Source organism: Sinocyclocheilus rhinocerous, unplaced genomic scaffold (assembly GCF_001515625.1).
Source record: "Sinocyclocheilus rhinocerous isolate Xijiao unplaced genomic scaffold, SAMN03320098_v1.1 scaffold1083, whole genome shotgun sequence".
NCBI lineage: Eukaryota > Metazoa > Chordata > Actinopteri > Cypriniformes > Cyprinidae > Sinocyclocheilus > Sinocyclocheilus rhinocerous.
This window is the reverse complement of record NW_015639508.1, coordinates 336,826-359,676: the sequence shown is the minus strand read 5'-3', so window position 1 is coordinate 359,676 and position 22,851 is coordinate 336,826. Positions and strand designations below refer to the sequence as shown.

The 22,851-nt window shown below is 36.2% G+C and overlaps 1 protein-coding gene across 1 annotated transcript; it reads right to left on the bottom strand.

The window, feature by feature from the left end:
* Window positions 1–88: 88 nt before the first annotated feature.
* On the bottom strand, window positions 89–8,326 carry LOC107751256 (T-box transcription factor TBX2b-like). Its single transcript, XM_016566936.1, has 7 exons — window positions 7,569–8,326; window positions 6,560–6,827; window positions 5,699–5,845; window positions 4,927–5,003; window positions 4,670–4,836; window positions 1,909–2,513; window positions 89–1,415 (listed from the first exon to the last, which is right to left on the bottom strand). The coding sequence occupies exons 1-7, from the start codon at window positions 7,925–7,927 to the stop codon at window positions 972–974; spliced, it is 2,067 nt and encodes a 688-aa protein (XP_016422422.1). The 5' UTR covers window positions 7,928–8,326; the 3' UTR covers window positions 89–971.
* Window positions 8,327–22,851: the final 14,525 nt, after the last annotated feature.

Here is a 22,851-nt window from a genome sequence, read left to right as displayed (position 1 = left end):
ATTGCTTGTAGCATACCATAGGCCTACATAGGACATATAGTCTATAATCCTATATTTACACAAAAGAATACAAAAGACTAAATGAACACGTTCGTTTTATTGAAACTGAGAGAATGCAACAAAATCGCTCAATTACCCGAAAATCCAGCACCGAGATGTTTAAACAGATAAGCTCTCATAAGAGAAACTACACAATGACCTTCTCAATGCATGATTAGAAAGAAACCCGAGTTGTCCCTGCCTATGACCATCATTACATTAAACATCTTTTGTTGAATTTAGCTACAAATGAAATAGCTTTCAAATGTATCACCAGAGATTTAGATTTACAGTGGCTTTTCCTTTACGTAGGCTATCTGGCAGGATATCACAAACATTACACATTCGGTTTCCTGCTATCAAGCGCTAGATAATATTCATATTTGTAAATGGGAAAATATATATAAATGTAACAAATCGAGACCGAATAGTATTTACACACCAATGTACAGTTTTAAATAAATTAAAATCCGTCTCCTTAAGTCCTTTATCCTTATTTACATACTTGTTGTACTTTTATTATCATAAATAATTAGAAAAACGGGACCCAGACACACGCAACTTGAACGTTGAGCATCCTCAGATGTTGTCAGAGACTGTTGCGTCCTTTTTCAAAATACACTGAACAATTTGGGCCTAAAATTGTTTGGATATTACATGATAACCAAATTAAAACAGAAAAAAGAACAGTCCAGGGATTTGCGTTTTCTTTTTTCATAGTAGGCTATAATTTCTTCGCCAAATTAATGGTGAATGAAATCAGCATGCCTTGTAGATCCAAAAAGTGGGCGTATGTTACAGTTCTCTCAAAATCCAGGTATGATGAGGGATGTTCCAATGTCCGAGCCATAACTTCAACCATCAAACTTTGACCTTTTTTCACTGAAGCATAATTATGCAATTAGAAACCGCGAATGGTTGTGTTCGTGGGGTCAGTTTGGCGAATCGCTACGGGGTGACACGTCTCTGTGTTTCTCCAGTCCGCTGACTAATCTTTGTATGTTCTGCAGTTCGTTAACGGAATCCGTCCCTGAAGATTTGGGAGATCCCTTGTTCTGGCCGCTTCCGGTTTTATGGCTGCGGTGTTCAGATATAGGCCTAGGACTGCTTTCCCTGCTGCCAGATTTCGATGACTCAGACTCCGCGCTCAGAGCGCTCGGTACGCCGGTGGTGAGCAGACCGGAGCTCTGAGGAAAAGACACGGGTATCTGATAGGGGCTGAATCGCAGCCTTGGCCGCGCGCTGCTGAGAAAGGGGTTCCGGCTGAGGGTGGAGGCGGCGCCGCCGGCGGGGAGAGCGGAGGCCGCTGCAGCTGCAGCCGCCATGTACGTGTACGGGTAGGGTAGCAGTCCCCCGAACGGTGGCATGGAGATACCCTAAATGTAAAACAACAAGCTATTTTAATTCATTATCAGATCAAAATGGAGAAATAAATTTGGCTTGTCAAGAAAGGTGAGAATTATAGTTAGTAGGCCATACTGCAGCCAATTAGCGCCAAATGCACATATGTTGGCTAAAGGAGGCAGACAAAGAGGTTCCTTTACTGCGTGATATAGCCTAATAATTAAAAAATGATGTCTCCAAGCATAAACATCATTTCCCCTCATTTAGGACTGATTCCAAATTCAATTAGGCTATAGCCGACATTGTTTAACAGAACTGATGAAACCGTAAAATTAGGAAAGAAAATACAGAAGTTTAATAGATAAAACAGGCATTGATGGTGGTTGAAGAACTACTTTATGCTATTTTATCTTGGGGATGCTGTGAAAACATCTGGAGATGCTATTCGCAAATATTTAGACAGATTTGAAAAAATAATTTTATTATAGGTTAGTGATAATGCATATCATAAATAAATCATCATACCTGAGATGCAAGCATATGTTGTGATAAGTGGAATGGGAAAGGGTTGGGTGAACTGGTGCTCTGAGAGGAGAGGCTGCCATTCTCTAGTACACTTGCTCCAGACATTGAGGCTAACAAGTGTCCCATGCCCATGGTTGAGAAAGCACTAGGAGTCATAGCAAACTGCCCAGGGTGAAATAAGAGTGGTTGTCCTGTACTCAGTGGGTTAAAGAAATGTTGATTATGTAAACCAGAGAGGGCTAGACTTTGCAAGTGACTTGCACTAAAATGTGATGGGCTTTCTGTTTGGACCATTAGAGGGGAAAAGCCATCTTTGACTGTGCTCAGGCCCACAGAGTCTGCATCCTTTTTGGAGGTATCTGATTCTTTCAAATTTCTGCTGTCCAGTTTGTCCTTCTCCAAGTTTCTGATGCTGAAGACAGAGTCAGTTTCTTTCCTTGAATCCGAATAGTCCCCTTTCTTTTCTGTGTTAGTTCTCTCGTTGACTCTGTCCTCGCAGTGTGGGCTGAATGGTGATCGTGGTGTCTGGTCTGGACTACTGACTCTGATCATTCTATCATCATCTTGGTCAAGTTCGTTGTCACTTTCATTGCAGTTTTTGTCATCTGGAAAATATAGATATGTTAAGCGCATCAGCTTTATTTATTTATTTGATAAAACCAAAGTGTCCGTTTAATAAATGTAGACTGTTATTTTCACTCCTTATAACACACCAACTTGCATCTGTTTAATTACTCCCTTTGATTACACAAGAATGGACGAAATGTGTTTTCCACACGAATTACTTCCTTCATCTGTTTTCATTCATGGCACGAGCATGACTTCATGAAACGTTTAAGATTTGGGTAGTTTGAAGGAAAATTTTTAGTGAGTTCTTAATGAATTGTGATGAAATTCAGATGAAAAATTAGCAGAACCAAAACATGCTTGAGACATTCTCTATAAAACCAATATACATATCACAATCCTATAACCAGACGTGCTTCGAGGACTAATAATTCTCATAAACTGGTTCTAGAAAACCAAGAGGCTCATCAGCTAATTTTTGCAACTTTATACTGACATTTTTTATTTAATCTGAGCAAATGCTAATCACACTGATCCCTCAACAAATTTAGTAATACAATAGTCATCATTCAATCTATAAATGTCATTGTTTGTTTAAGCTAAATTAAAAGGCAAAATAATAAAAAATAAAGTTTTAACCAAAGCATGGACACTTTGCTATATCTTAAATGACATCTCTGGTCCTTATTTACTATTAAATGCCACAAAAAACAAATTGTGAGATAATATTAGAAAAAAAGCTGAGAACATTCACAAAGATTAAATGTATTAAATAATTCGTATTTTATAGCAGACAGTTCTTTCTTTTCGCCTCTTAAAATGATTTTAGCCTGGAACTGGTCAGATATATTTAAAATAATAGACTGGGTAATCACAAATTAAAAAAACAATGGCTGTGCATATTTATAGTGTATGTAGCTAATTGCACATGCTATGGTATGCTATGCTGTGCAATGCATTTTGAGCAATAAACACCAGACACTGGGAAACACTTCCAGCCAGACAGATCAAACTGACAGTAACTAAACAACTAGCAGGAAACTGACTGTAAACATACTGACACTGTAAACATATGCATCAATTCACTCTCAATAGCTTTAACTAGTTGCTGGTTTAGTTTTGAAGTTAATCTGCTCTCCACATAAGGTAAAAAATCAAATCTAATAACAATATCTCAAAAAAAACAAAAAACTATATGATACAAATTAAAATAAGTTGATTCAAAGCTTGAGACATTCTCTATAAAACCAATATACATATCACAAACCTATAACCAGACGTGCTTCGAGGACTAATAATTCTCATAAACTGGTTCTAGAAAACCAAGAGGCTCATCAGCTAATTTTTGCAACTTTATACTGACATTTTTTATTTAATCTGAGCAAATGCTAATCACACTGATCCCTCAACAAATTTAGTAATACAATAGTCATCATTCAATCTATAAATGTCATTGTTTGTTTAAGCTAAATTAAAAGGCAAAATAATAAAAAATAAAGTTTTAACCAAAGCATGGACACTTTGCTATATCTTAAATGACATCTCTGGTCCTTATTTACTATTAAATGCCACAAAAAACAAATTGTGAGATAATATTAGAAAAAAAGCTGAGAACATTCACAAAGATTAAATGTATTAAATAATTCGTATTTTATAGCAGACAGTTCTTTCTTTTCGCCTCTTAAAATGATTTTAGCCTGGAACTGGTCAGATATATTTAAAATAATAGACTGGGTAATCACAAATTAAAAAAACAATGGCTGTGCATATTTATAGTGTATGTAGCTAATTGCACATGCTATGGTATGCTATGCTGTGCAATGCATTTTGAGCAATAAACACCAGACACTGGGAAACACTTCCAGCCAGACAGATAAAACTGACAGTAACTAAACAACTAGCAGGAAACTGACTGTAAACATACTGACACTGTAAACATATGCATCAATTCACTCTCAATAGCTTTAACTAGTTGCTGGTTTAGTTTTTAAGTTCATCTGCTCTCCACATAAGGTAAAAAATCAAATCTAATAACAATATCTCAAAAAAACAACAACTATATGATACAAATTAAAATAAGTTGATTCAAAGCATGGAAAACGTTTATGTTTTTTTATGTTAACATATAAATAAACATAAGAAACTTAGCACTAAATTAGGAAAAGCTCGAATGTAATTGCAATCCATGTTTTACCTCTGGGTCTGTTGAATTTATGTGGACTTGTTGCTGGTCCAATCGGTGAATGAACTGAATCCCTTCCAGTAGTTTGTTCGCAAGATGAGGCGTCCGAATCTCCTCCATCTCGATCGACTTTGCACTGATCATCATACATGCGCATTGACGGCAGGGCTAACTGTTTTCTGAAAGTTTAAGTGAAATTAGATGTCATACCTTAATGTTTGTGTTTTGTGCATATCTGATGGTTTAAAATAACCGTTCAGACACAGTACCTTTTTTCTCTTCTTCCATTCCCCGTGTCTCTGAATCCTTTTGCGAATGGGTTATTATCGATTTTCAGTTGTGTGATCTAGAAAAAGAGTAAAATTAGATTTATTGCATTTCTTCATGCTTTCTTTAGGGAAGCCTATTTCAAAATAAATTGTTCTGGAACTGTAATGCGTGATTTTAAAAAAAATAATCAATTGAAATACACTATAGCCTATAAACATTTCTTTAAAGGCTATCTCCACAACGGCTGGTTAAATATTGTGTTAATTAAGATTAATCAATTCAAGTTTATAACGTTTTAATTGCTAGTTAATTATCCGAATACTTTTGTTTGTTCAGTCAAATACATTGTGACTTCACATGATGTAGTCTAGTTTCACACTGCACTAGACTTTTCTTTTTTACGGGGTCACATTTGATTGTTAAGCATATTGTTTTACTAAGCATCTCAAGTTATACATACAAGCAACTATTCGTTGCACGTATCGATTGTAACTGGTCTGTAAACTGCGTTTATAGAGCCACCAGACTCAGTGTGCTGTCATCCCAATTATAATCAACAGATTGAATTCTATTCATGGCAAAGACAAAAAGACAGAAGGACACATAGCTACACATAGCATATACTAAACAGAATTCTAAAATATAGGCTACATCAAATATGTTACAAATAGATTATTTGAGCTCAATAATAATAATAATAATAATATGACAACGAACAACTGAAAAATAAAAGAAACATCTAAACTAAATTTAGGCGCTCTAGTAACTTACCTTGTCATTCTGATACGCAGTGACAGCTATAAAATCGGTCTCAGGAAATACATATGTCCTGAAGGTGCTATAAGGGAGCTTCAGAATATCGTTGGCTCTAACGATATGAAACCTGGGTTGGTATTTGTGCATCGAATTTAGAATGGTCTGAAAGATAAAAAAGTATCCGGTCAATAACAATACCAATCAATGGTATCAAAATGCAGTTAAAAAATATCTGCACAATAATAATAATAATAATAATAATAATAATAATAATAATAATAATAATAATAATAATAATAATAATAATAATAATAATAATAATAATAATAATAATAATAATAATGATAATAATTAGACTAAAATGTCTTTTTCTACAGTAATAATATTATGATTTTTGGGGTGATAGTTGAGATACGTATCATTGTATAATTGAGTGTTTAATTAGCTATTATTTTTTTAAACCTTGGTAGCTAATTATAATACAAAAAATATTTTCGAAATTGACATCTAGGCCTAGCTTTTTTTTACGTTAATAAGAACAGTGTTAGGCGACATATCCCGGGGTAAAATAATAATAATAAAATAAAACAAAATAATAGCATATATTTGGCTCAGACCGTCGATCATGGGACTTAGTTTGTCGTTTGCCCCATGGCATTTAATGTTAAAGCAACTTTTCTTTCATGCTTCATTTAAACGACAGACACTGAAAACACATTTAAAAAAACCTAAATGTCCAAACTCTGTGCTTGCCTTAATCTCGTAATCATCTTTGCTTCTTGATCACCTAGATAACTTTAACTTTTTTATGTTATACTATCACTGAATGGAATAACATAATAGGAAGGCAGTTCAATACAAATTCATGCAACTTACAAATCCATGTTTATCCGAAATATTGTTGGTCAGTTTGAGTTTGTGGAAAGCGACAGGCTTTGCCATCCACTGTTCACCCGTGGCCGGGCTATCCGGGTGAATGTACATTCGTTTGGGCATCTCCGGATCGGCCTTTCCTGCGACCATCCATCGAGAGTTGTGAAATTTGTACCGACAGTCGTCTGCCGCAACAATATCCATCAAAAGTATATATTTTGCTTTTTTGTCCAGGCCGTTCATGCGCACTTTAAACGGAGGAAACATTCTCCTGTGGACGGAACAGACATAACCGTATCGGTCATGGGGCCGAATTTATACAACAAAATATTTAGTTAACCGTGTAAATACATTTTAAAAGAAATGAAATACAAATAAATAGTTCAGCTATACACTTTCCATTTTAACCAGAAATAAATATCCTTCATATCTAGGTTGTGTGGCATAAGCTAACAGGCTATCCAATAACACAATCGTACCAGACTATATACTCGCTGATATTTTTTAAATATTTTACGAGAATATTCCTATAATCAGGGGGATTCTTTACTCCTTTATCCTTCCTATATTTACATATTTCAGGTAGGGCCTAGGCCAAAAAATAAGAAGAGGGAAAAAAGACCCCACAGCCAATTACGGCTGGTGTGTGTGTGTGTTTCATAAAAAAGTAGTTCCCCTTTGTGTAGCGCAATATTTATATTGTTCAAAAGCATTAACTATACTTAGGCTATATAACAGGTATGAGTTTGTTTACGATAGCCTTAACAGAACAAATGTGAATATTATTTTAATGCTGGCATGCAATAGAAAATTAAGCCTTTTGTGACTGTTTAGTGCCGTTGATGTAATTCGATCATCCAAAACATAATTTCTATTGCGCAATATTTAATTTCAAACTAAATAATCTAAATTTTCTATAGAGAAACAGACCAAACATTTTCGGGGGTAAGTAGCCTATATAAACATCGTTATCATCAAGTTATCCAAGGAGGGAAAAATAACACGGCCTTACCTTCCTGATTTAGTGATGACCATTTCGGTTCCAATTTTGTGGAATTGATCCCAAAGGTCCTTAGCTTCTAATGTAACTTTAGGATCGTCTTCAACATCCTCCTCTGGCTCGAGACTCTTGAAGGAGCGGAGATGAGCCGCCTGGTGGTGATGTCCAAGCGCCGCGTGTAAGCCAGCCTCAGCCGCGCCGGAGAGCGCATGATCCGCCAGCGGTTTACTGAGACCCGGTGGTAAAGTGAGCGCTGGGAAGAACGAGGGTTGAGCCGCCGCAAGGAAAGCTGACATGGCAAAGTCGGCCGGCCTGTGCGCGTGAAAAGGGTGATAAGCCATAGCGTTCGCTGTGAAAACTGGATCTCTCATCGGTGCATCCAAAAAGTCAGATGAAAATATAATATTCTAAAATAACTGCGCCTGTCACTCGCGTAAGTCCGACTGGCTTTCGCTCTCTTAAAAAGGTTGAAGTGTTGGTTTCACAGTAGTTGAAGAGGACTGGTAGGAAATGGCAGCACCGTCGGGGATGTCCAGTTGCAGCACAGTGATAATATCCTTCAATAGAGCAACATTGACACTTCTGTGTAGATTTACAGCTTTCCTTCTATCCAAGCCACTACAGAAACTAAAGCAGCCCCAATAACAAGGATGTGAAATTCCTGCGCACTGATGTAGAATTGGTAGGTTCTTCCCTGGCCACTGTGTAACTGTGTCTGTCTTACATGTACCTTCTCACTGGTTCCCCGTACTAATGAACCAAACCGTCTTGATTGCAGATTTTACGCATTCTGGACCAATTGTAGAGCTCCATAGGCGTGGTTTTGACAGCTCCAGCCAAGATCGTGAAGGAGGGGTTGGCTAGAAGGTGTCGGAAGCATTTGCAGTAAGAAAACATGTCAACAGAATAAAATATTAACCAATGACAGAGTAAGGATCTGGAAACCCCACCCCCGCACACCTAACAGAGGAACGGTCATCTTGCTGTTAGGCAGCCGGGTAAGAGAGTGCTTTTCCCGGCTTGTGTTTCATCAGTTTGACGATCGTGTGCTTTCTTGATCTTTGTGCTCCAATGTCGGACTTTAATAAATATAGCATTGTGGACATTACATTTTAAAGTTACGTGTAACTAACATACCAAAATGATTCTAATGTCAAGTAAACTGTTTTATAATAGCAACCCGCATGCCACGGACATTCTAGTAGCAGATATATTAAAGAACAAATGCACTTAGCCTACTTATTATAACAACTTTTCTAACGTTTTCACAATTAACTGATATTAAATCGACCGGATTTAACATATTACAGGGTATTACTTCTCCAGGCGATATTCAGTACAACGTTTGTTGCAAGGAATGGAATGCTCGTCTAAAATCAGAGTGCGTTTGAAGACGAAAAGGAAGGAAGGTTTCAGCGAGATTTTTGTCCATTTTACGGATTGCCTACTGGAAAGAATAACGAGGTACTATCACACAGAGTTTGGCAAAACGCGCTTTTTTAAATACACGCCTGGAACAAATTCAGTAAATCGAGGCATGATCAGTGGGGTTATGTAGCTTAGTAGCCAATAAATTTCATCTGACCTCTCTGTTTCTCAGAACTGTTCACGATTAGTTCACGTTAAATCAACCGACAGGGTACAGCAGAGTAACAATCTGAGCTTTAAGCTCCATAAGCAGTCGTGTACCTTTAAGAGGCTAGTCAACAGATCCTTGATTAAGTGGGACTCCGTTTGTTAAAGAGCGCTTGGCGCCAGTCGGCTGGAGTCCCACAATAAGAACCTACCCCTGTCAATTCATATTTACCCCCGAATTCTCAAACAGAGTGCACCAATCCACTCAGTGTTCCATAAAGCTTACATGTTGTTAAGAAAAATCCCCCCAAATTTTGTGCCAGCCTATTTCCGCTTTCAACAATTAATTAGACCTAGTGAAAGTCCACGGATGGAAGATTTATCTCTTGTGTTTGAAACGATGTCTGAATCTGATCAATCCTGGCTAGACTACTTTGAGAAAGAAACAATGTATGATTGACATTAATTCCACACATCATTTGTTCAGAGATTTGGAAAGTCAACAGGAAATGCGTTTTGTTTGTTCTTTTCAGTTGACTTATTTCATTCTCCGAAATGCTCACTGCAAACCTCAGAAACGACTTCCTACTGAAGGACTCAAAACTGTCCTGAGAGGGAGACACAGGTTGCTTCTGACCTAATAGTAGCCTACCGTCAGAGATGAAGCAGCTCTGCGGGCTTGAATTTATGACAGATGCGAGGATCTTGAGTTACGTATCTTTGTATGGAAAGATTCATTCATTTCAGAACAACAGAAGAAGGACATAAATATATTGTTTTGGATCATCCTGTATCGACATGTTTCGTCTTTGGTAAGAGTTCTAGCTTTTTATTATAGGGGGCAAGCTTCATGTTTTCAAAGTTATGTAGGATAAATGATGAATGCAGGTGGATTTTGAATTGTTCAATTGTTTTGAAGTGTAGCCATACTGCAATCGTCAACAACAGATGACTGTATTTAATTGATTTTTTAGCTATATTAATTCTCAATATCGAATTAGCCTACTGTATTTTATTGTGCCTTGTGTTCTATTTAATTCTTAGTTATTGAACTGCAATTGATTTATTGTTTATAAATATAATATTAGGCCTACTTATAGATAAGCTTTTGTACGTTTATTTGTATTGATATATTGCAACTTATTGTTTAAATCTATATTTTAATTTTAGAAATGTGACAGTTTGCTTAGGCCTGAATGAATAAAAAAATCATGAATTACAAAGCATTTACGTCTACTTGTTCGAGAGCATGTCAAAAGTTGAAGATAGATAGAAATAAATTACACAACTGAAAATGTTGAGCAATAACATCGTTAACTTTAGTTTATGTAGGCTACAATATGTTGAAAAGAGGTTTGCACAGACTAACCCCACACGAAGCAAGTTAATGATTTTACCATGTATATACTCATCAAGTTAATTATATAAACAAAGATCCATGTAGTAGTCCAACTCATTTATTTGTTTTAGTAAATTTACGCCGAGGCCCCGCGTACCACAATTGTCAATGCAGGTGTTATTTAAGGGCGCGATTTCATTCAAACGAATCTTTCTCTCTTTTTCGAATAGCGAACCGACACGAAAGTCTTTTGAACGTAGCTAATTGACCACTCTTTGGTCTTAGCTTAAAATAACTGAGTTTAAAGAAATGCAAAAATTATAAAATATATAATGTTATTCATCATCTCTTTCCCCACCTAGTCAGTTGTTTTCAAAAAGGTTTTTGCAAATCTAAGCAATCACCATTGCACAGCATCACCCTAAAAATGCCCTAACGCTGTATTTATCCTGTGGATCAAGTTCTTGGCGCCAGACCGTTTAAGACCTGTCAAAGTTCTTCATATTTCTCGGTTCAAGAACAGCCCAGAAGAACCCCTCCTTCACACTCTCTCCTCCGCTGTCCTGTAGTGCTGCCGATGCTATAGGTGCATATTCTACAACCACGTGATATTAAAATGTAAAAATGTCTCTTTTTGTTTCTTTTATGTTTTGCAAAATGTATGTAGGCCAAAACTAGACACTCAAAAATAGCATAAGTTATTGTTTTATCACGTCGTGATATAGTAAAGCAAACATTTATTTCATTATCATTAATTCTTATGACAAAATACAGTCATTCTTGTGTCATTGTCTATGTGTCATTTCCACACAACTGTAGGAGTCAATCCTTTTATTTTTACTTTTATCTATTAAACTTTTAAGAGATAAAAAACAGTTAGGCTCACTTGGAGGCGCCAAAATAGGACGAATTGTTTCATCACCATATAGGCTATCCATTACATTTTTGGGCACTTTTTTTTTTTCCACGAGTCATAATTATACAAATCATTCTGTAAGGAGTGAACACGGCTGATCATATAGTTTTTCTTTTTTTGGAGTAACTCAAACTTGGTCTTAAATGTTTACAGTTTATTCGCGAGTCAGCATGGGCTCTTATACAACACAAGAAGTGACATCATCACTATGAAAATGAAATATAAAATCACGTCATAGTTTAATAAGAACCCGTTTTATATAGCCTAATATTGTCTTTATCCGTTTCAGATACTTTGTTTACTTTGGTGTAGAGCACAGAAAACTCAAAGACAAAGAAAATTACTTATTAAGATTACAAAAGACAAGGCGATAAAAGAACGTACGACTTCGCCGTTTCATTTTAACGTTTCGTTTTGAAATAGTCAAGTAACTGGAAATAAAATATGATTATTAGACCTATATGATTGATGTCACTACTTGTCCTTCGTAAACTCAAACACGCCTTTCATCCTGAATCCAAACCAAATACCCAAAAGAACATAGAACAAGATTTAAATATCTAGAGATAAATATAATCTAAAAATGTTCTGTTCCAGTTTATGTAAGATGTTACTTGATAAAATAGATGTGAACGTTTTCTTTATTAATATGGTTTTAAATGAGTTTATTTACGAATTATTAATACAATGAACTCATTAACGACTATGCTACAAAGTGCTGCCACATCATACAGCATATATTAAACAACCTTACCTGTATCATATCATAGGCTATAACCTACTAGAAGTGTCTAGCCTATTTTTTCCATATTCTAAACAAGCAGGTCAAGGATCAGGTCAGGTTTGTCTTTTTTGGGGATTTTATTACAAGTGCAAAAATGTACAAGCACGAACATATGCCTTCTTGAAGATATGGCTATAATGATTAAATCTCGTCCCAACGGCTTGTGTCCACCAATAGAAGATGAAGTGATCAATTCGATTTTATAAGACGAGCGCCCAATAGCTATATTTTACACGCACAAAGAAAAGAAGAAAGCAGCAACATGAATCGTCTGTTGTCACAGAATACCATCAAATAAGGAAATCGTCTTATTAAATGTACAAGTTTATGAACTTTTATAGAATTCTGTGTCGCCCTTTATTCCAAAGATATATATAGGCTATGTGTGTGTGTGTGTGTGTGTGTGTGTGTGTGTGTATATTACGGATTCGTATTCAACAACAGAAAAGACTGAAAAGAATAAATAAATAAATTGTACCACACCGTATTTAGGTCTATAACGAATCTACGTTAATTTGCACTTGATTTATAGATGATTTATAAAATATACGAATTTGAAATCAGCAACACCAATCCGATAATTACAAAAGTTCCATAGCTTGATACCTGTTGATCTGTAGATTGCGTGCTAGTCCATTCGTGTACACAAAGTGATGGACATGTATTTGCGTGACTTTGAACGTCTTTGTCCGTTCTGTGTCACGAGTTTGCGCGCTGAAAAAAAATGAGATAAATGCAAGTAAGCCTGCTCAAAAGCGTGTTGTGGTTATAGGCTATGCATGCCAAGGCAGTGACTTAACTTATGAATTTATTTTGATTACACCTAATAAAATTTTTTGCCAATAAAAACCCCTGTTAAAAATACTTTTGTAAATCGTTGTATTCTTTGAACACATTTCACCTTGGTAACCATTCTGACAAAATATAGCCATTCTCCAAAGGCTTCCAATAACAGCACTGGAAAAAGGAAAAAACTATTTCCTTTTATTAAAGGGTAAAAAACTAATCACACAATAGGTATGAAAGCTTTATTTAATACAAACAGTTGAGCCATGTTTGCTTGGGGTATCAGAGCATTGGTGTGTGTGTGTGTGCGCGCGTTTTTGTGACAAATGAGGACATACATTTGTATAATGACAAGGGTATGACATAGGTATTACAAGGAGAAGGTGACTTTTCAGGACATTACCCCATGTCCCCACTTTTCAAAACGCTTATAAATCACAGAGAATGGAGTGTATTGAAAATCTGAAATAACCTTTGAATTCTTGTAAAAGATTTCTGGCCATCGTAAAAATTCTTTGTCCTTTTTTTTTTTTTTTTTTTTGATCTTCATCTGTTGGCAAGTGGTGAAAAAATATTTGGGATGCCTTAAAAAGGTCATTCTTTCAGCCAGTCTCTGGGATGAGATTCACCACTGATCAAAGGCTGGCGGGAGTGTGGGGGAGAGTCAGCTCTCTTCTGGGTTGTATTGTAAGGTGAATGTATTAACTTCACAGGTCAGTCTCACCCTACATGAGCATTACACCTCTCTGAGGAATGCTCTATAGATGTTTTTATACTGACTGGTTAATACAAACACAGGTAACTTAGCTTGGGTTAGGCAGCAGGAGGGTTAAGGAAATCTGAGTGGTTATGTGGTATTGAATTGGCAACAAACCCTGGTCTGTGGGAACTATCTGCGTATACTGCTTTTTTGATTGAGTTTAGTGTACACACACACACACATACACACACACACTTTCTCTCATTCTGTGTCTCTGTGCTGAGACAATACACTTCTAGTGTAGGAAGTGATCTCAGAGGTACCACACAAGAGGAATGGCTCTCTGGATACTGAGGGTAATAACTCGTAATTAAAGCCATATGATGAGTTGAGTCAAGAGGTGGGGAGGACAGGTTATGGGACATTACTTGCTCTTCTCTTCTCTTCTCTTCTCTTCTCTTCTCTTCTCTGAAACAACTGATCTATTCAATTAATATACTTCATCCAAAATATACAATTCTGTCATAATTTACTCACTGTCATTCCAAAATCTTATAGTTTGTGTGTGTGTGTGTGTGTGTGTGTGACAGAAGATATTCTGAATAATGTGCTTAAAGTACATTACGGTATTATGACATATACATCTATTGATATATTTTATGTCTTCTGAAGTGACATGATAACTTTTATGATAAAATGATAATTAAGACTTTAATCACCCTTGGATCAAAACATATCTACACAGACTACATCAAATATGAAGACACAAACCCTAAACGTCAACTAAACTTGGTTACTTGGTTCTTGTGCATCACTTGATCAAAGACATGATGTTTGAGGTTGAGCTGTATGGATTAATTTTATGCTACTTTTATGTCCTTTTAGAGCTTGAAAGTTTTGGGTTCCATTGACTTTCATAAAAAAGACCTGAAACAAAATATCATCTTTTGTGTTTTATACCATGAAGGTGCAAAATAATGTCACAATTTCCATTTTTTCATTACATTTTCTCTTATGCCAAATTGAGTAAGGCCTTTTTTTTTACAGCAAAAGATTTACATATAACTCTTTTCTCTTTCCCAAGACCTGACTGTCGTCAATAAATTGTACACGGACTGTTTTAAGACATAGGGCAAAAGAAAGAAAAAGACAGAAAATCTGAGAAAGATAACACAAAAAAGGTTGGAAAAGGTGTTCTGCATTTCTCAGTCATCTATCGAGAGAACTAACAACTGGCCTGCTACATCCAGCCGTTTTCCAACCTCTGAATGATCATCTCTATTAACATCAGAGACGAAAGCAGGCAGGAAGAGGCCATCAATCTCGTTCGCTTTCACCTCTCCGGTCACAGTCCACACCTGGGACACATTTGACATTATGTTAGGTCACCCTGGGCTCAGATGGAGTCACTGCAAGGTCGAAACTGTAAAGTTGAAATCCCATTCAAAAGCTTAGACATCTCTGAGATTAACTTTATTTCTCTCAAAGAGGCAGATCAGATTGCACAATGGGCAGTGCAGATGTGATGAGAAGTTAACTTGCAGTAAAGTGATAGATGGGTTAAACGTTACACAGGCTGAGGAGGACTCCAGAGGTGATTGCCCAGAGATGAGAACATGAGAGATTATATACAGTTCACGACATTGAGTATTTCTGTCAAGGCATAACAATGTTTCAATGAAAAAAAACACAGTCAAGACAGAACCGCAATTTAGAAGTTTATTTATGTTTAAGGGTTAGTTTTCTATCATCATTTACACACCCCTGTGTGCTTCTAAACCTGTAAGACTTCCTTTCCTCTGTAGAAAACAGAAGATATTTCGAAGAATTTTGGTAGCACTTTAGATTAGGGAACTATTCATCATTAACTAGTTTCTTATTAGCATGCATATTACTAGCATATTGGCTGTTTATTAGTGCTTATACAGCAAATATTAATGGCATGATCGCTTATTCGGCATGATCACTTATTCTAGATAGTTTAATTCTTTTTTTATTTATTTATTTTTAGGGGATTTTATGGTACTAAATTATATTTATGGAATCGTTATGATCCATTTATTACCTGTTAACCACTTTTTGAGCATAAACCTGAAAATTAAATATCCAACTTAATTGTCAGAAATTTTTGTTTTGTTTTGGAGCACAGACTTCAGTTTGGTCTCTTTTTTTAAAGACGACACGTGGCAGATTATTGCTGAAGTGAAAAAAGTGAAATTAAAAAAAGTTTTCCGCCAAAACTACATGAAAATCATAGTCATAAATCTAAACAAGTTGTGTTCCAAATTTGAGGTTGATCTGAGCTTTCAGTAAGATTTTGTTTGGGCGCAGTACCAAACATTTCTACTAGCTGAAATCCACTTTCTATTAATTTCCAATGCGGTCATTTTTGACGATGAACAATTCAAGTGTGACTATTTTCAGGACAATTTAAACCTTTATCAAGTTGTGTACCATTCCAATGAAGTAAAACATTTTAAAAAACCAAAACGTAAGATTTTTTGGTCAAAAATGACTGAACAACACCAGAGGGTTAATAAAACCTTGCTATATCTATGTATTATTCTCTTCATTATAACTTGCATGGACACAAACGTGACCGATACCCATGCATACGGGCCGCGTACGGTTTTATCGGCCGTAATCTGCAATGATATAATTTTCTCGGCCAAAGATCAGGCCCAGTCCCTTTCTGAGCCCCAGCTGCCTCTGGAATGTGCGTGTGGCTCATTACTCTAAAGGACTTAAGTTGATGAACACCACTAAAGACCTAAAAGCCTTTCTTGTGTGGCCTAATGCACCCGCATTGTGAGACTTTTCAGACACTGGACTGCGGCTATTTGTTTTTTTCTTCCTCCGAATACCCATTGGTCTGCCAGCTTTGTGCTCAAAAAGTGAATGTAGCATTTTTTACATTTGAAGCAAAACTCACTTAGACAATTTATTAATTTACGGTGTAATTGCTTACAAACATAATGGTTTTGAGTCCAGACATCTTCAACAGTTCAGCATCTTCAGCTTTTGGCTAATTTCATCCTCGTGCTGTTCACTGATGAAACGTGGTTGAGTAAAAAACACACAAGAGTAGCACACTAGAACGCACAGATAAGGTCCGGCTTTAGAGCGCTCTGGTGAATAGCTATAATCTTCTTACATTTTCTGTTCTCACTTTCGGCCCCATACAGGCTGATATAAATCCGTCTGCTTTCACGTGATATCAAAATGGCTTTGTTGTTATTAAAACTGAGACCTCACCAACATGTACATGTCTGATCAAGGGAAAGCATACACCTCTTTGGCTCTAAAGCTAATCGCTCTAAGACACCCAAGCAAATCTGGTCTCCGATCAGATCTCCGGCATCCACAAGCGTTTCCCCCTCTCGCTCTGATTCAGAACACATTGCCCCAAATGAAAGTGCCGCTGTGACAGAGATACATGGAGGGCGGCATTAGACTCAAAAACTGAGCCTGAGATCAAAGGGAAACACAGGAGGCTCTTAATCAGTGAGTTGTGCCAGTGTCAAACCTGAGTGAGAGGGACTCAGGGCCAACTCGTGACTTACCCCAGCCCGTCTTGGCCATCCTCAGCGGCAACCAACATCCACAAGCCCCTGTGCTTCCTCACCTCCCCTCCTTTCTCTGATTTGTCATGTTGTTTAAAGTATAATCCCACCATGGTGCCCCAGCTGTCTCTGGTTAGCGCTTGCACGTCAAAATGCCCCTCTGTGGATCAGGCCGCAGGAAGATGAATCGAGCACAAGCGCTCCATCTCCATATTTTCCAATCAAGCTCCATTAGACAGGGCAAAGCCAGGAGACATCCTCACCTCCAGTGCCCTCCAGCCAGATCACTGACATTCAGGATGGGGTTGTATTACATGCTCATTATATACAGTACAACATTCCCATCTGTCACATTAGAATTGTCCATGTGGCCAGCACAATAAAGCTGGTTCGTTCCCCTCATCTTCATATTTTACCAGACCGCTGGTCTTTCTAAAATGTTTAAAAGAGTGTAATGTTGTAAAGTGTGTAATTTCTTGTGTCACTTTTGTCACCAACTGCAATTGCAAAAATAAGGACTGCTTTCAGGTTTCTCCGAACTCTCCCTCATATGCATTTATTTGGACAAACTGATATTAAATTCAAAATTCACACTATTTGTTGAGCTGATGTTGCTATATCCAGACAGTTGGGATGCTCATACAACAAAGTAATGTTATGAAAGCACCACACAAAAGGTTGTATTTTCTTTTAAGCTTGAATAAATGGGAATGTACACCAGTGTTATTTTAGTATCACTGATATACTATTATAATTTTTGTTAACATATTGTTTTAATATTTTCCGTTTTCACTTTAATTTTAGTTAAAAGTTTTAGTAATTAAGTTGTGTTTTGTCAATTGTATTGTTTTTTTTAATAAATCTTTATAGTTTTTATTTTTTATTTATAAATGTTTTATTTATTTACTTTTAGTTATTTTAGTACTTCAAGTTAAACTAAACAAACATGAAAAATTTACCTTAGCAACTAGTGGAATTAAAATAAAATTTTTTTTACAGTTAATGTTTATTTTATTTCAGGTAACAAAAATATTTTGTATATTTTTAGTTTTAGTTATTATCCATTCATAAATATCATAAAGATTTTGAGTGACACCACACAACAGTTTGCAGTCTTTGATTTGGCAGACAAAAGTTTTTTTTTCAAATATCAATAAGCAGCGAACTAGTTTTGACAAAATATCATTTTCTGCTCACCCTGGCTGGAAGGCAGCAGAACACTTCCTGCAGGATCAGAGAATGTGAGGGACACCACATCCTCATCTAGTAGGTTACTCTCGTCAGCCGCTGACGAATACGAGAGATTCACACCTCTGTCAAACTCATCAGCAAGCTCCATCTGAGAACCCCATGATTTTAGTCTCCTTGCTACCTCGGCAGCGGCAGGACCCGAACTGCAGGGAGCAGATGTTTGTCCCAATTCCCCCGAGAAAAAGGACAAATGAGAGTGGAGTTTCCTCAATGAGAAACACTCAATGAATGCACTCTGTTCCCTCGAGAACAGATTTTTTTAAAAAAAAAAAAAAAAAAAAAAAAAAAAACAAAGGTAATGCCAAGTTACTTAGTGAGGGTTTCAAGAATTCACATTATGAATGAATTTTAATACAGAAATTACAAATATGCTCAACTGGTGGCGGAGGAAGAGGTGTTTTCAATTTATTTTTATGTATTTTTGAATAAATGAATGGGGGGAAAAACCCAAATCGGACAAGAATAATGTCTTTAAATGACATATTTAGCATCTATGTTTTAGTCATCACTGTTGTACCAGTAGAGGGTGTCTTGCTGCTGAGCTGTTCTGAATAATGTTTGACATTTATATACATCAAACCCTCCCTGTTTACAATGATTGGCCACATTTGAGAACCATTTTCTTGATCATGTGGGCATGACTTTACCATCAGGCACCAATCACAAAATGAAAACAGATACACCTCATCATACTTGTTGGGAAGAGGGGAATCATTAATGAGCCTAGTAGCATGGAGCATTGTTATCATTAAATACACTTCCAGACATTGCAGGTGGAAGTGGAGGAAGTCTAGAGAGCAGGACTAGAGCCGCTTTCAATTACGCTTTAATGAAAACCCTGCTACGGCACTGCTGAAGCCCGGGGCAGGGCAACCCTGTGCTGTTGAGCCATGAGTTAAGCCAGAGACTCTGGCTAAATATCTTGTTTCCAAATCAGCCCATGAGCTCAGTACCACTGAACTGAGATCAGATCAGATACGTTACATATCTGGCTGTCAAAGTTCACATGCTTGGAATGTAATGATATTCTGCTGAGGGAGGGGGCATCAAGCACTGTTAAATTGAATACGATTCATCCAAGTACTGGTGCTGTGCTGGTCTCTCAACGGCCCCAAGATGCAGATCAGAGTATAGGCAGTACATTTACAAAGAAACACACACTTCCGAACTCATTAACATTTTGTTGCCTCAGTTAGTTCCACATAAAAAACAGCCATTTAAAACAGTACTTATGCAAAATATGCATGCACACATATTTATGTTTAGAAATAAAAATGGGAAAAAACTATATTTTTATGTCTGTATTTTTGTCTTGCATTCAATAAAAATGTACTTTATACTTAAAATTTTGTATAGGACTTGTTTATAGAACATACAGTATTTTCATTGATTTTTTTAACCATATATCTAACACAATAGTTTTTTTTTGTCCAGGTCTGACATTAGCTATTATTGACTGTAATTATGTTTTTATTAAAAGGCTTTTTATTTTAAATTTGGGTGTGTTTGGGAAAAAAAAAAAGCCTGATGGTTGCATGACTGAAACTTTGTATTAAAATATGATTTGTAAGCTTTAGCGATGTGTGGGATTCATCTTTTTTCCCCACCCCTATGCGGTGGCATTTCATTTATAATTAAATCATGAATTTAACAAAATTACCAAGGTTTATTTTATTTCATGTCCTATCGCATGGATTGTTTTCTTCTCAAGTAAAATTGTCTGGATGCTTAAATATTTTTATCGGAAGACTAAAAGTCTTAAAACAGTTTAGAAGATGGTGACTCTCCAGTCAGGATGGCGACACACACACACACACGCACGCACGCACGCACACACACACACACACACACACACACACAGGTGTAATGGTAAATAACAGTAGCCTGAAACAGTCAGATTGGACCCAGAAAATAGAGGTTTCATGAATGTGACTGTAAAAAAACAACAAACCCACCACGCCCGTTCCAGATGGGTTGGGAATGGCAGTCAGAAAAAGGCCCAAGTCCAGATAACATTATGTTAGTGTGACATGGTGCTCAAGCGCAGAGGCGAACTGAATCAGGATTTGATTAAGTGAGCGGGCGCAGAAAGCCCAGAGCGCAGGGCCAGGCACTCAGCCATGGCACAGCCACAGCAGAGATGCATATCTATGTCGGGACACGCCAATGCAGCGCTGCATTCACTGCTATAATCAACCCAGCCTTGCGCCGGGGCAATGTGAACAGATATGTTTCCAATGCAAACAGCCTGTGCTGCAAAAAGCTTACTTCATCGTTATTAGACGTTGCACAAAACAAAGGAGGGTTTCATTGCATGCTCTGCCAACCTCATCTTACATTTTGTAAAGCCCAATTATGTTTCAAAACCAATTCATAATTGCGCTCTGACCTTGTGCTTCACCAAATAAAACATCTGAATTGGTGCATTCAGGAGAAATAAAAGTCTGTTTTATCCTCAATGGTTGCTAGGGTAAATCCAGCAAGTTTTGAAATATACCTACTTAACAAGTTTAACACTTTTCATGCAATTGCTTCAAAAAATGTTTCATAAGTTTTAAAATTGTAGGCCTCCCCACCTTAGGTTAAATATTGCAATTTTATGAGGATACATGTGAATGTAGTTAAGTATGATCAATGTTAAACTGTTCGGTTGAATGAAATTGTAATGTTTTGATGAGCGATAAGGATCTGGCAAAAAGGGGCATATGAAAAAATCTACAGAAAGGGCCTCACAAATAAGTTTGTAAAGCTATGGTTGAATGGAAAACCATATTTGGAGTAATTTACTCAATCAGAAAGCCATTACGAAACAAATTTTGATGAGCTCACTATAATTTTTTACTATGGATTTAGTCAACAATTCTGTTTTCATTTACTCACCCACATGTTACACCAAACCAGTATTAGTTTCTTTCTTTTTTTTAGTCGCATCCAAAATAAAAGTTTTTGTTTATGTAATATATGTGTGTGTACTGTGTATATTTATTATGTATATATAAATACACACACATGCAGTATATATTTTGAAAATATTTACATATATTTACATGTATATATTTATATTTATATAATTCATATTATATATATAAATATATTTAATATACAAATATAACATATTTTTCTTAAATATACATGCATGTGTGTGTATTTATATATACATAATAAATATACACAGTACACACATATATTATGTAAACAAATACTTTTATTTTGGATGCGATTAATCTTATTAATCGTTTGACAGCACTAATCAAAACAAAACAAAACAAAACGAAAGTTGAAACATTCTATAAAATATATTTTGTGTTCCACAAAAGCAAGTCATACAGGTTTGGAACAACGTCAATGAGTAAATAAAATATTTTTTTATAAAATAATTATAAAAAATAAAATAATTATAATCTTTAAATGAGGGCAAGGTGCGAAAAAATGAGGGAAGTTACTATAATTGACAAAAAGATAAAACTGATAAAATACATACCTTGAATGTTTTGGATAAAAGCATCTGCAAAGTGTTTATCATCTATCTATCTATCTATCTATCTATCTATCTATCTATATCTATCTATCTATCTATATCTATCTATCTATCTATCTATCTATCTATCTATCTATCTATCTATCTATCTATCTATCTATCTATCTATTAAATATCCTAATTGTGTACATAAATACTTTTTACTAGTAGTACATACTAAATATACAATGTGTAGAAGTTAACCAAGTGAACAGAATGATCAATTCCCTACTATCTGCGAGAGTGTCAGTATACATGATGTTCTTAAAGTTTGACAATTTGTCATAGGCATGGGAAGTGGCTATGGGAAAACAGTTTTTTTTTCTGTGGGCAACTGTTGGGAATTAAAAAAAAATCGGAGTGTCTATTTACACTAAGTGCAAATAGACCGCCTTGTTGGCAGAGGCTATTTACACTAACTCCACCCACCAACGTGTGATTGGGATAGTCAACATTACAAAAGACTGTCAACAATCGTCAGATTCAGATGGTAAAGCCAGTGTGCATTATAGACTAGCCTACTCCTTTTGACGCGATCACCGCGGGTTCGAATCTGCCTTTTAGCGAACTTTTTTGCTCCCTTTTCAAATTTCTAATCACATCAGAAAAGCATTTATTTTTAATAAAAATGAAGGAAATAATCAAAAAGTTGAAAATAAAGTATCGGGTAAGGTTAAGGTAGGTGTAGGGAGGGCTTTTGTCCCAATAAGGTGGCATCCATTTAATAATTTGAATTATAATTAAAATTTACACTCAATAAGTTATTATTGCATACTGTTTTATAATGTATTACAATGTTGAGGTGCAGATAATTACCACTATTTGCAATAAGTAATTAGCAGAAACTCCTGCTATTTTAACATA

Bases quoted from the DNA above. Each gene is read 5' to 3' on its own strand.
- LOC107751256 (XM_016566936.1), bottom strand. From the start codon at position 7,927: ATGAGAGATCCAGTTTTCACAGCGAACGCTATGGCTTATCACCCTTTT. The intron at 4,837-4,926 runs GTACTGTGTCTG...TTAAACTTTCAG, and splicing joins AATGGAAGAAGAGAAAAAAG to AAAACAGTTAGCCCTGCCGT. The intron at 2,514-4,669 runs GTAAAACATGGA...TATATTTTCCAG, and splicing joins TAAATTCAACAGACCCAGAG to ATGACAAAAACTGCAATGAA.